We start from the raw sequence: 15228 nt of genomic DNA, 5'->3' as shown, positions 1-15228 counted from the left end.
TCCTCATGCGTCCACCAGATGGCGCGCTTTTATTTACTAGATGACTTTTTATAAAAAAAAAGTACTAAAACCACTCGCATTATTATTATTTAATTATTTATTTATTTATTGTTAAATTTTTAACATGTGCAAGGCCTGATAGTATTCTTAAAGTTTACAGTACCTTACATCATGGTCCATGAATTAATTGTTTAATACCATTAACATTTTTTCTTAACATTTCTTAAACATTTGGCGGACCAATCAGGACGCCAGCTGAACGTAGGCTACGCGCATTTTTTTAAAAATATGTTATTAAAGTAAGCATTAAAGTAAGTTTTGATGTTTTTCTCGCCTTTTTCCCCCCGTTATGCAAGCAACACCAGAGTTGAGCCGAGGATAGCCTGCGACAAGACACCTGGACCGAAGTCAAGACAGTTTTCACGCCGCGAGGACGACGTCGTTACGTACGTCTCCGTGGGGGGCGGGGTCACAAGGCAGGGCGGGATTGACGGAGGGAGAATAATACAGTAATCCGCGAGAGAGAGAGAGAGAGAGAGAGAGAGAGAGAGAGAGAGAGAGAGAGAGAGAGAGAGAGAGAGAGAGAGAGAGCGCACATCTGGAGGAAAATAAAGAATCATCATTTCATGTCCTCCACCCTCTGTCTTATTCTCCTCCCTCTCCCTCCGTCTCTTTTTCTGACTGAGGAAGGAGCCGGGAGACAGTAGACAGGCGTCGTAAGCAAACGATGCTCCTTTGAAATGTATTTATTTTAAAACGATTTATCGCAACTTGACACGATTCCGCGTTTCCCGACCATTTGCCCTAACGGCAACAGTTCGCGTCTCAGTCCGAGTATAGCCCGTCGTGTTAGACGCGAGTTGGAAACGCTCGGCCGGATCCAGGGGTGTTTTTGATGAAGACATCTGGCGTTTTGACCGCTGAGCGTTGAACGGACCGCGCTCCACAAGCCGTCGCGTATCTCGGAACCAGACGGAGCGTCTTCGCTGAGGTAACGTTGAAGCCGTCGCGCACATCTGGACAAACACGATCCGTGTCAGCTCACGTCTAGAAAACCGTTAAGGCTGCGCGAACGCGCGCGTTATTTTGCGTAAGTTTTACCCAGACAGTCTGACCCAGTTTCTTTAATGTTGAATAGATATCGAATACCTCGCCACAAGGGAAAGGGTTTGGTAAACAGGCTCCGCGATGGACGGGGACCACCTGGTGTTATATAACTTATGACAGTCACGTCAGGGCAGCTACAGGTGTTAACGGAGGACACCTGAGCGGGTGGGTGGGAGCTCGTTTGTGTTTCAGATGCTCTGAAATCGTGTCATCTCACGAGGCGCTTTGGATCGCTTGACGCTGATTGGTCAGTCCTGGCATTCCGCGGTCAAATGTTTCTGTGCAAAAAGCGCCGTTTTTATTTGACATCGTCTCACGCGATTTCTCGCCCGTGCTAGTTTACTAGGTTTTTTTTGCATATGTGAAAATTTCGCAGTTAATTATCTCAAAATTAACTCTTTCAACACGATACAAAACCCTTGCGGTTCGTGTCCTGACCAGCTTCATACATATTTTTTTATTTAATGCAAACTAAGATTGAATTCTGTGTTATTTTGATATCTTGTAGCCTATTTTAAAAGTAATTTCAGATCCATTCAGCGTTAAACTAGAAGGCTAAATTGTAAGCTTGCTAAATTAACCCCTTCAGCATGACACAAGGGTTTAGTTTGTATTTATATCAGGGCCAACTGCTCTATTGTGATACCATTTCATGTCGATAAACCATTTGCTTGCTCGCTTAACCACTTCAGCATGTTACAAGACCCTGGTGTCTGTGGGCTTCTTTTATTTTTCCGTCAGGGCAAACTAAAATCCCATCCTGTGTGATTGTGATATCTTGCGATAGTTAATCAGAAAAGCTTTTCGTAAGCATTTAACAGTAAGCTAGTAGGCTTGTTTTCTTAATTGTTATCTTGCTAAATGAATCCCTTCAGAATGATACAAGACCCTTATGTTTATTCCATAGTTACGTCAGGACCAACTAAGATCCCATCCATCGCTATTGTGATATTATGTCATAGCTAATCAGAAAAACTTTTCATAACCATTTAACATTAAGGCAGTAGGCTTAATTGTTTATTTTGCTAATTTAACCCCTTCAGCTTGAAATGCGACCATTGTGTTTCTCCTCATGATGGGGTTTACTATGTATTAATATCAGGGCCATCTAAGACTAAATAGAATTTTTTTCTGTTTACGCTAAACTAGCAGGTTAAAATGTTACCTTGCTAACTAAAAAGCAACATATTTATGTCTGACCACTTAAGCTCCAGGAAAAATATCCGACAGATTACAAATAAACACACTATATTTCCTTTTTCGCTAAAAAACCCCCCCAAAGAGAATCCTGTTAAAATCCTGTTAAATGGGTCATACGGTGTTAAATCAAGCCATTTGTAATGTTTGTATTTTTTAAAATGCACGTACACGTTTTCATTTGCGAACTATTCTGTTTGTCCGCTGCCTTTATCCAGGCTCATGAACGCTCGCACGTCTCGCAGAAGCATGCGAATAATCACCATTGGAGGGGACCAAATGTACATTCAAAAATCGCTTATTGAAAACCCCTACTGATGACTGCTAATCCGAATATGTGGGCGTTTGCCACGTCCGGCTCAGTGTCTATCGCGGTTATGGCAGTGCTTTGGGAGGTTCTCGGTGCAACGCCAAGCCCAGTCCTGATGCAACAAACTGCAACATTAACAGAGGGTCTGAGGAATGGAATGAGAGACAGATTGTGGATGAATGTGCGGCTGAGGGAGTATGCGTATGAATGTTCCAGCGGGTCGTGAGACATTGTTTGCTGCGATTGCTGAAGGGATGTGTCGCCGTGCATCAGTTTTGACTTATAATGCGGTCTTCGCCTTTGCGTTGGGGTTCGTTGGGTTCGCTGGAGAGAATGGGTGAGGAAAGACAGAAGGGAGAGATGAAACCACACATTCTTTTCTTGTGAAACACCAACCACCAATGGCAGCTTCTGGAATTCTTCATCTCCATTACTTCCTTATTTAACTTTACCTATACAAGGACGCCTTGCGCAGCATAAACACACGATATTGAGCAATATATCTGTTCGTTTCCAAAAGAAACAGAGAATTCCTGAGCTCCCGCCCTCCTTTTTCTCTTCATCAACCCTTACGTCTCATTCTATTTTCTCAATCTCTCCCCCCTTTGGCTTGAGTTTGAGGTTGGACAGAGTTCCTGGAGGCCTTCACGAATCGTGAGCAATCCAAAGGGGAGGAGGAAAGGCATGGAAAAAGAGAGCGAGAGAGGAGAGAAATATGAGAGCGCGAGAAGGGAGAAAACGATGCCTGAAAAATTTCAGAATTGCACTTAATCCGCACCGTCCATTTGATTCTCGGCCGCCGCCGCTCTCCCAGACTTCCTCTTCGCTCCACGTCCACGGAGAAAGTGCGCACGATTGCTGCATTGGGTCCGCAGCTGGTTCTTGTTATTGTTTATGAGCTTGGCTCTCTCTTTGCATTTCTAATGTACACTTAAAAGCGCAGTGGAAACAAATTGGGTGAATCTGCTGTGGCCAGAGGAATGTGTGTGTGTGTGTCTGGATGACAGACTATACGGAGAGAGAGAGAGAGAAGGAGAGAAGAAGGAATGGGAATTTTAGAGGAGGGGAGACTGTGTTGACCTTGTCCTGTTGCCAGACGCAGGGGGTGGAAAGTGAAGGAGCGATGAAGAAGGAGGGAGAGGGGGAGCGATGTGGCGCTCGTTGCCTTCTGTAGGATGTTGTTGTTTCTTCCTCATCAGTGATTCATTATTTAGCTGTGTTTTGTTCTCCACCCTCATCCTGTTATGGATAAATGGCAGAGAGCGTTTTTTAAGGGGCTCCTTTAAAAAAATACTAATTAAAATATTAATAATAACTGCAAAAACAGAAAACCCAAATATGCACATAGAATTATATTACTTAAAATTGTTGTTTAAATTAATTTAAATATTGTTTTAGATTTAATTAACACATATTATATACTATATATTACACTGCATACACTGTTAACTTAATAAATTAGTTATTTACCAGGTAATGTCATTGAAAAATTACATATAAACCAATAATGATTTGAGATATATATATATATATATATATATATATATATATATATATATATATATATATATATAGCAATTAAATGTTTTTAAATACATAATTCCAAATAATGTTTAGTGGCATATAAATACAATGTTTGTTTTTTTGTCAGCATATTAAATATTTAGTGATTAATTATATAAAGTTGTATAATGTAATATAGTTACAGTTGTTTTATGTATAAATTATTAATAGTAATATGAGTAATATATAGCATTTAAATACATTGATGAATAAGTTAAACTATGAAATTTTATAAGCGGATCATTTAAAATGGCACCAAATTAAAATTGTTAAATACATAAATTGTAAAACAAAACAAAAAAAAAAAGAAACGAATGCCATGTTTTTTCAAGTGACATTTTTTTTTTAAATATATAGAAATTATTACTTGGGATATATAAGTAATGTACATAATATTTAAAGATCCATACGACAAAAAGGTCAAAAGAAAAACTCATGGTGAAATACACCAGCACTCTATCTTTCTTTTTCTGTCTCTTTCTCATGCCAGACACTGAGATTGCAGGCTAAATAATGGGATTGCATCACTGAGTTTTGGAAAGAGGGAGTGAAAAAGAGAAATAGGAAAGGAATGATCACCCACTGCTTTTCGGTGTGAGTCAACAAAAGGAGGTAAAGGGCCAGAATTTCGAGACATTCGCAGATGAGGAGGAATGAGAAACAGAATAGAAAGAGTGTGTCTGTGTGGAGAACAAAATCATAAAAGTAGATATTTCTCCAAAATGTAAAAAAATAAAGATTTTATTCCACCATTTGGACATTTTGGCGCTTTTCCACGTTGTCCTTACGAAGACACCACCTCGCCGTCGCTGTGGTTGTGGTTACAACACATTGTAAAGCAGCTGCTCAAAATCCATTTTAAAACCTGTTAAATTTCACCAGGAGGTCAACATTAAGAAATACGTGCAATATTTGTGGTGTTCGTACAGTATGTCTCAGTGTAAGGGTGTATATAAAGCCCAGAAAGTAAGGGTGGAGCTCGAGGAAGAAGTTAGACTGAAAACAAACCCCCATGCCAGAGACTGAGAGCGAGGGAGGGATGGAGACGAGGGGAAGTCTTCTGCTCTCAAACCTTTTGCAATACCGTGTAATATCACAGAGTGAGGGAATCAGAGGAACGGGGGGAAAAAGCACGCAGGAGCTGAAAATGAAAAGCCACAAGTGTTCAACGGTGGGAATGTTCTCTGTAAGAAAAAAAAAACATAACACTTTGGGTCATGATGAATGTGGGGGTGTGTTGAAGGTGCTGCGCTTCCTCATTCCAGCATAAGCGAAGAAAATAATTGCATGGTTACGCGAGAGAGGACGTTCAGTGGGGTCCAGAAAGGTGTCTTTTAAAAGTCACTTTATGACTTAAAAGGAATGCTTCGTTCCAAAAAAAGAATGACTTGCGCTCAGGCCATCCGAGATACAAATTAGATTATTTCTTTATACAAACAGATTCAGAGAAGTTTGGCATTAGATCCTCTGCGGTGAATGGCTGCCATCAGGCTGATAAAAACGTCACAGTAATGCACAAGCAATCCACGCCACTGTCCACTTACTTCAAAGTCAAACCGTTTTTCTTGTAAGAGGTGCTTTATCTGTGCGTATTTCTCCCCTGATTCAGACGAAACAACTTTTTTACTGGAGAAAGCAATTTTACGGACTTGTTATGTTAGCCCGAAGCAATGGTTTGAAGTTGAAATGCCTCGATGGGTTTGTTTATTACGAACATACGGCTTTTGACTTCACAAGATGATAAACGATGGACCAGAGTGGTGTGGATTATTGTGCTTTTTGGACTCTCATCCTGACCGCACCCATTCACTGCAGAGCAATAAATGCTACATTTCTTCAAATCTGTTCTGATAAACAGGCACTATAGAGCTTTTCACACTTGAAATCGTTAATCCTGGGTTATCCTAAACCTTGGATAAACTGAACCCTGGGTTATCCGTAATCACGTTTCACACTGCTCATACTAAACCTGGGGTTAAATGTTAATCCTGGGTAGTCACTAATACACATTTCACACTTTACATTCCTAAACGTTAACGTTATGATTTGCATATTTAAGGTGGCACTGTCACTGATTGGACGAACAGCAGGCAACGTCTTTAAATGCTTTTGCATGTTTATTGCTGGTTATTTAAAAAATATATATTGCAGCGTAGGTCTTTATCTCAGGCACAGACGCAATTGCGATGCTAACACTGCTTTTAAATGACATGTGTAAAATGTCTTCACCCAGGGTTAAAAGTTGTGTTTAGAATGACGATAACCTGGGGTTAAGAGCAGTCTCAAAAGCTTTTACGTTGAAAGGACTTTTCTAAAAAAAACTTAAAAATCTTCATTTTTGGATAAACTGTGTCTTTAAACATTTTAAATAATTTATTTTAGTTTCAAGGTTTTTATATATTTATTTATACGAAATAGTAAAGAACTTTAATATCGGCCATAACCTGAAAGTGTTGGAGAAAATTACTTTTAAGTATTACAATATTGTGTTAGTCCATATAAAAGTAACCCGTACTTTTTATGGAAAATAAATACTTAAAGGGGTGATTGATTGCGATTTCACTTTTTTTAACGTGAGTTGCTGTTTAAGCCTAAACAAAGTTCAATGCAAACAGAGATTTCGTTTTTTTTACATTCTGGCAGTTTAATGCCTACAAAAACAGCTCATGGGGACCACGAGTTACTAACTTGGTCAGTTACATCAAGAACCCAGAAACCCCGCGAACCTGTTCATTAATATTCTCTGGGTCTCAGTCGGGCTTAAACTGATAAGCAATATAGAAGACTTCATTGTTTACAATCCAACAAAGCTGAGGGGCCGGACGTTTAGACACCTAGCTAACCAATCAGAGCCCATTGTGTTTTTCTGATGCTCCAAAAAAAAACCAGGAAAGTTCATAAGAGAAGGAACAGAGCATTATCTTTATCGTTGTGGTGTGGACTCTGCTCATTAATTAATTCACTAATATTAAAAAAAACATTTATAGTTATTTTTATTGTTATCATGTTTGGCGTGAATGTCAACCACCCCTTTAAAGTAAATATTTTATATACGGGGGACAAGTGGGGAGTTAGTGAATAAATGGGAATACAATTTAATTTAAGAATTATTTGGAAATGTATAAGTATGCATTACTTCGCTACTTACTCTAAAAAAAAGTAATCTGATTATGTAACTTGCGTTAGCTAACTTTTAATGCATCACCCCAACACTGAAAATAATCATCAACCAGAATTTTAACTTATAGTGGTCTTATACCACTCTCTAGTGCAAACACACATAGATGTGGAATCAGAGGCTTAGTCTTCATCAACTTTTCCTCTGCATCACAGAAGGAAACCGAGACGGGAGGAAAAGAACGAAGGAAAGCAGAGAACTCAGATCTATATATCTCTGTAATGCGTTGTGCATGTTTTGACTGCAGTGGGGCTGCTGGTGTGATGAACTGCTTGTGTGTGTGTGTGTGTGCGTGCGTGACTTGTCTGGCAGAAAGAAATGTAAATGACTTACAGTTGCTGAAGTGAACGCGGAGCCGCACGTGTGTGGGAGTGTGTCTGCGTATGTGAGAGAGAGAGAAAGAGAGAGAGAGAGGGTATTTCCTTCTACAAAATAAGCTGCAAAATCACAGCTGTCAGTGTTGGTGCCACTGCGAAGAGTCGTAATGGGGAGAAAAAAAATTAATATGCACAGTCTATATAATATGGTTTGATTTTCTCAGGCTGGTGGATCAAAGCCATGCTGTCGCTGGACGAGCCCCTGGACCTGAAGCTTCCCTCTGGCCGCGACAGGATGCTCAGAACGTCCATCTGTGCCCCGCTGCACTTTTCTCGTGCTCGAATATCACGCGCATTGCACAAGGCCAAAAGCCCTGGTTAGTCAACCGACCGCACAAAACAATACATAACTAAACTATAGATGAAACACATACAACTACGGTTACAGCACGCATACGGTCATATACATATACACGGAATGATAATGCATTTTATGAGCTTCATTTACAGTAACGTGGATTATTCAGACACTTGTTTCATTTCGGCAAGTTTTTGAACAAATCAGTGTTGGGATTCCTTCCCAAATCAGTCAGCCTTTTCACAAAATTGGTTCAGTGAATGATTCAATGACTTGCTCATGAAGACAGTCAAGGTACAAAAGCTATCACTGGGGCGGTACCTTTTCAAATGGTACACTTCTGTACCTTTTAGGTATATGTACACTTTAGCTATTACCTTTAACGTACCAATATGGACCTTATAAAAAAGTGATAGCTTTCTGAGAGTGACGAATGAATCAGCTGTTTTGAACAAAATGTTAAACGAACGATTCAGTGACTGATGGCTGCATCCAAAACAAGCGCATTCGCTTAATATGCATTTCTTTTAAATAAATACTGTCTTTGTGACATTTAAAAAAGATTAAACGTGTGTATTTCACATACATTACAGCTTCTCTCCTGTAGCCTCATGCAACGTTAAAATGTTCATCAGAGGCACAAATCAAAATCTGCTAGAAGTAGAAGGTTATCTGGGTACATGTTTTGCTCTTCAGAGGTTTTGAACAAATAAATTCAATGACTGATTCAATGAGTCACTTGTTTTAATCCTAAATGAATCAGTGTGCTTGAAAAAAATGATTCAAATGAATGCATCAGGTGAAAAGAATCACTGAAAACCATCACTAATCTATAATCTTATAGTCAACAACAGTCTGAGTTGTATAAAAACGAACCTCGTTTCTCCTCCAGATGCAGCTGACAAGGACATGTCAGATTCTTCATCGTCCACGGTGGTAGATCTGAGTCTGTCTCCATCTTCCTCTCCCTCACCACCCTCTCCTATAGACAGTGGCGCTAGCTGGAGCCCCACAGCGCCTCACCTGGCCTCCGTGAGTAACTTACACCTCAAACTCTGCAACATTTTAAAAAGAGTTTATTTGATTTTGAACAAGACTGAAAAGACTGATTGTATGTATATATGAAGAGTACATTTGCAAATAACCGATAACATTGTTTATTGTTTTTATTGTGCATTCTAAGCAAAAATCGTTTCAACTGCAGTTATATTAACTTACAGGTAATTTACCAAAAAATTTTTTTACTTATTAAGTTTGTTTTGTAGCAGATAACAGATTTCATGTTAAAAAGTTAAAAAATCTTTGTAATCTCCTCAGATGACAATGTAGATGCCAGACAAACGTTGTTGTTGTGATCATAGACTGTATGGATGTGATTACACGCAATGCACAGAGCTTTTCCCTCACCATAGTAATGCTCTGCTTTTGCAAGCTTCTGTGAAAACATTTCACCATTTATTTTTATTTTTAAAATAATTTATTTTTATTTTATTTTCCTTTTACACCCTGAAGATATCACATATTCATCAAGTTGTTGGAAATGATCCATCCTCAATCGCCTTTACTCAGTTTTGATGAAACTCCTCTCAGTTAGCGCATCTTTTCAAAGTAAAAGTAGCCTTGTAACCCGACCTGAATGCAGCGCGCTGATTCGCTAAGTCTTATCGGCTTCTGTTCAGAAACAACAAGGGCCGCTTGTAGGGTCCTGATCTAAACCCTATTTAAGATCAAAAATACAGGTTTAGGAACATGTCTGGACTTGTTCGGGAATGGGGTGGTCTCCTGCTACTCAACCAAGATGAATCGGACATGATTCATAAATGCATTACTGATACATAAGCTCTTTTACTTCTTCAGGAATCCGAAAGCACCATGTACCATGAGGACAGCGCCTCACCTCCTCCGGGTTTCCAGTTCTTTCTGCCCATTGGTGCAGAGGGTCCCCTGCGCCTGCCCTCCTCGATGCTGATTGGTCAGCACTCCCCTGAGCCCTCGAGTGACGAACAGCTGGCCTGCCGCTGGCTAAAAGTGAGTGAGAGAGAGCTGGTATTACTGTTTTGAACCACGATCGTGAGGTTAAAGGCTTTAACTCAAATAATGTTTCCAAGCGTAAATATATCATGAAACAGGTAATGATGCACTGCAATTTGTTCTAAAGAGGAGTAAATCTTTGCAAGAAAATACCATAGACTTTAAGTGGATAGTGGCCATTATTTTGAAGCTCCGTAAATTGCATATATCCATTGTGAAACCGACCTATATATATATATATATATATTTGCCATTATCCACCAGCATTACCAGGCTTGGAAGAGCCAGGATACATTTTTTTCAAAACAGAATAATCTATTCTATTATTTGTGCTCCTAATCTTCCTCCCTGCTCCTGCTCTGCTCTCTATCGTTACTCTGTAGTGCCACCTGCTGTTCGAGAGCCTGCAGGATCTGGTGGACCATGTGAATGACTCGCATGTGAAACCAGAGAAGAATTCGGGATACTGCTGCCACTGGGAAGGCTGCGCGCGCAAGGGCAGAGGCTTTAATGCCAGGTCAGCCACACATCGATAGGATTTAATCCCGAAGCAGATGGAATTCCACTCAGTCCGAGATGTTTGCTCTTGGACGGTGTGCATAGAGTATATAAGCACTAATCTGACATCCATTTGTTTAATGCAGGTACAAGATGCTGATTCACATCCGTACTCATACCAACGAGAAACCTCATCACTGCCCTACCTGCCACAAGAGTTTCTCACGCCTGGAGAACCTGAAAATACACACCCGCTCACACACAGGTGAGACAATCGCATTTGAAATATAGACCTGCTTTTGTGTGTAAAAAAGACACCAAAAATGCATACGGCACACACGTAAAAACCAGTTTGCTCACATTTAAATAACAGGTTTTAACGATACTAAAATTTTTAGATATACTGTAGATACCAGCTGTATGCAAGTATGTTTTGACACCTCTTGATATCAGACCTTAGACAAACAACGGCTTTAAAGACTTTAGAGTTGCATATTAATGCCAATGCTAGAAAATAAAGCAGGAAAATGCTTGATGTGTTTCAGGTGTTTAACAGCAACATCAAGTAAACATTTAGAAAGTATAAAACAAAATTAATCAAATAAAAAGTATATTTAATGTAAAATATATGCAAAAATGATTTATGTAAACTAACAATAATTAAATGTAAAAATTTTGTATAAATTCTTTTTTTTTTGTATAATGTAATTGAATATATATTTTTATTTAGAAATGTATAATTATCTGTTGAATCAAGGCCTGTTCACACCAACTATAAATATAACAATAACTGTGTGAACATCCACACCAATGGATAATATTTATTTTAAGCAGTGTTTAGGGTAATGGAATACAAGTAACGCAAGTTAGGTAATCAGATTACTTCTCAAATTAATTAGTAAAGAGTTATTTTCCAAATACATTGTTCTTCTGTGGATTGACAGACAGCTTTCCTGTTCCCATATTGAGAGAGGGGGGTGCAGAAGCGTGGTGTTCGCTGTGTAAATATGATCTTACTGTAACTCTAGACTCTATTTATCATCTCACTTGTATAAAAACAGATTCAGTACTTGTGACGTTAATGAGTGTAGAATAGCACAAATGCCACTGACCTTTGATGATCCATTCCAACTATACTGATACAAAAAAAAAGGTTTTCCACCTTACAGAAATGAATTAACATTACCATCAGCCTGAGGCTTATTTATTTCACGTTTGGTGTAAAATGGCTTTTTCATTTGCCAAAAACCTATTAAAAACGAAGCCCAGGCGAGTGAAAGTAAAGCAGAAGTATTGCTTTTCCTAAAAAGTAGCTAAACTAAAAAAGGTAAAGCTCGGCTCTCATTGTGTGATTTTAGCCACGATTTGATCGTCTGAGACAAAATGTGAAAATCCTAAAAGATACCTATAATCTTAGGCTAAAATCCATAGTCTTTGATTAAAACACTACTGTCAAGTTTGTATCGTTCATCAGCTTGAAAAAAAACTGGAAAGAAACTCCAACAATATAATTTCTCTGCCATTATTGTTATAGCTGTGATGTGGTCTGCTATTCATTTTATCGTTTTTGGGTCTTTTTGTTTTTTTGTAAGAGTCAATTTAAGGGAATAGTTCAGCCAAAAATTTTAATTCTGTCATCATTTACTCACCATCAAGTAGTTCCAAACCTGTACCAATTTCTTTGTTCTGGCGAACACAAAGGGAGATATTTTGAAAAAGGTTTGTTACCAGGCTTTTATGGGTCACAAGTCAATGGTGACCCGAAACAGCCCAGTTTTCAAACAGTACCTTTCATACCACACACACATCCACATTTTCCCACACAAAATGACTAAATGACCAGTCTCTACATGCCTGTGCCATCTGGTTGTGACTGTCTGACCTCAGCATTCCTCTGGTGCAGCCTCTGATTATCTCTTGCTCTTCTGCCCTCTCAGGAGAGAAGCCGTACATCTGCCCTTACGAAGGCTGCAACAAGCGCTACTCGAACTCCAGCGACCGCTTCAAACACACTCGCACGCACTACGTAGATAAACCCTACTGCTGCAAAATGGTGGGCTGTCTGAAGCGCTACACCGACCCCAGTTCTCTCCGCAAACACATCAAGGCCCACGGACACGCCGTAGTGCAGGACCGCACCGCCTCGCCCAGAACCAACAGGCTGGAATCAGATGGTGCCTCATCGATGAATGGCCGACGGATGGACCGTTCTTACCCAGGAGCGGCTCGTTTTGTCTTTCCGGGTGCGGCGACAACCTTGTTTGGGGCTCACGCCTTCGCCGGGGCCTTAGCAATCACCCCCTGGATCTGTCTAGGCTCAGTCCGCTTTTAGGAGCCGGGCCGGCGCTGTACCCCAGCTCTGGGGCTCTTGGGCTTGGGAAGGTGCCTATCCTGCACCCCTTGTTGTTGCCGCCATTCGGTCTCGGCGTGGGTCAAGCTGAAAGAGCGGTTGAGGAAGAAGAGGATGTTGATGATGAAGATGAAGGCAGGATGGGAGCAGGACGAGGCCCTCACTCGTGGGTCGTGATTCCTCCGGGCATGCTGTTCTTGAAACAAGTGGCGACCACGTAAAGAGACTCGTGGGTCTTGTTCACACTGCACACCGATCTGATTTCAAATCGGATTAAGGTGTCATTTTGCGAGATCGGTCCCCAAAAAACTACTTTGAAAAAGAACCGTTAATCTGATTTTTAACTGTTCACGAATTAGGTGTGAATCCAGTTTATTTGCGTTCACACTAGAGGAGCTCAACTGCTTTTAGTCAGATATGCCAAAAATTATTCTAAACAAGGCTTTATGGACCATTCTCAGCAATTACAATAACTATAAAGTTTTAAATGAATGAAATAATATAGTAGGAATAACTTTCAGAATGATCCAGCCAATTAGGATCCACCTGAGTTTCCAGCACTTAAAGCAACAAAACTAGAGCGTTTGAATACAACGAACAGAACATTACTGTCCATTTACGTGAATGCTAATATAGTTATTGTCCCTCGTGTGAACAGGCATTTAGCCACTCATTTTTGCATTTTAATTTGACAAGGAATTGAAAATGTTCGTTTTGGAGGTGCTGGCTTGAAGGGTAATCACCTGTAAGTTAATTCAAATATTGATTTTTTTCATTACTTCCTGCACCATCTGTACACAATATTAATTAGCAAATCGTCAAAGACATCAGAGCGTCATGTGATGTTGATAAGAAATTGTTAGAAATTAGCACTTTGTAAGTATTAGTACGCACCTTGATTTATCTGAATGAGCCTCAGACTATTGACAGTGACCAAACAGAGAACAGGATGTGACATGGAAAGCATACATAAGACATACATCTTCAGAATTATGCTAAAAAGCACCTGCTGTGAGCTAACAAAGAAACTTAAGCCCACGTTCCCCAACAATAGCCCGGATATGGTCATTTGTTAAAAAAAAAAACAGCTTTTAAATGCTGCGAGTGAATTTAGGCATCGCTGATTACTTTTAGAGTAAAAGATTAATTTTAAAAGTGTTATTTTGTTTTTAATTTTAATTTGCTAATGTTAAATTAACGTCAGATGAGCGTTAGAAGGCAAAGATCAATCTAAATGATAAAAATAGGTTAAAATGAGCATGTGCAATTAATTTTTTTTTTTTAATATTGATTATTTGAAATAAATGGTCCATATTGCATCTATAAAACCAGCTAGAAAACATGTGGGTCTTGTTTGCAAATTTTGATTAACGGTGATTCGTAAAGCCAAGAAGTAACCGAGTCGTGACACGCAGCTGCATTTTAATAATAATTTAGCAAATGAAGCGAAGATGTGCACCCTGACTGCCATGAGTAACCATCAGCTTGTGTTTTCATTATTAGCCATTTAATGGTGCCGCTTTACGTTTTGTATGTGTTCTCCGACGAGACACCGACTGTGTCAAAACCGTGAAAAATCCACTATTCGTAATCCGTTTTTAGTTCTGTGGCTAGCAGATTGGTAAACCTTTATGCATGGCTGACCTTTCTTATTAAAAGTGTAAAAACCTGAGCCCGGTTTTGCACGAGAACCGCATATGTAATGTTATATAGCTCTGATCTGATATCTGCCATGCATAATGGATAAATGCTAAGACTATGGCCTGTCACGGTCAGCTTGAGTATTGTAATGAACTATATTTGCACAGGATATTTTACCGAATTTTTACCAATACCAAGTGCCTTATAGTGTAAGGTCGTCATTGACGAAATACAATGTATGAAATACATTTGGATGTATATTGTCAGTTCATGTATGTATATTTTACCAGATTTAGTTCAATAGGTTTCTATCGTAAATGTTTGTTTTTACATGTTTTGTTTTTTTTGACGTTGAGGCTACAGCCTCATGAAGTTGAACTAATGCTAATGTGTCTTACCATACCACAGGACGTCTGTCAACGTGACCGGAATTAAATTCATGAAATAGAGGACTGTGATGCATAAGTCCAATAAAGAGTGCAATGACTAAAGCCTGTACATTGTTATTGGTTTAGTTAGTTGGAATGTGAGGTTTGTACACAGCAATCGGCCGAAGCCTGTTTTGCGTCATTAGCGTTGCAACTGACACACACAAAAAAAAAAAAAACCAAGCCCACCCATCCCCAGTTAACACCTGTATGAGGTGGACGGGGGTGGGGCCACCTATAATTCTCTCAG

The 15228-nt window shown here is 39.5% G+C and overlaps 1 protein-coding gene across 1 annotated transcript; it reads left to right on the top strand.

Moving 5' to 3' along the window:
- The first annotated feature begins 590 nt into the window (after nt 1-590).
- glis2a (GLIS family zinc finger 2a) lies at nt 591-15041 on the top strand. The gene is given in 8 exon segments (XM_043223497.1): nt 591-991; nt 7897-8049; nt 8923-9062; nt 9888-10058; nt 10445-10578; nt 10706-10824; nt 12497-12841; nt 12844-15041. Coding segments are annotated over 7 exon segments (1332 nt in total). The 5' UTR covers nt 591-991; nt 7897-7913; the 3' UTR covers nt 13131-15041.
- The last annotated feature ends 187 nt before the right edge of the window (nt 15042-15228 follow it).

This window comes from Puntigrus tetrazona, chromosome 22 (genome assembly GCF_018831695.1).
Source record: "Puntigrus tetrazona isolate hp1 chromosome 22, ASM1883169v1, whole genome shotgun sequence".
Lineage (NCBI taxonomy): Eukaryota > Metazoa > Chordata > Actinopteri > Cypriniformes > Cyprinidae > Puntigrus > Puntigrus tetrazona.
Note: the sequence above shows the minus strand (reverse complement) of the source record. Positions and strands in the feature narration are given on the sequence as shown.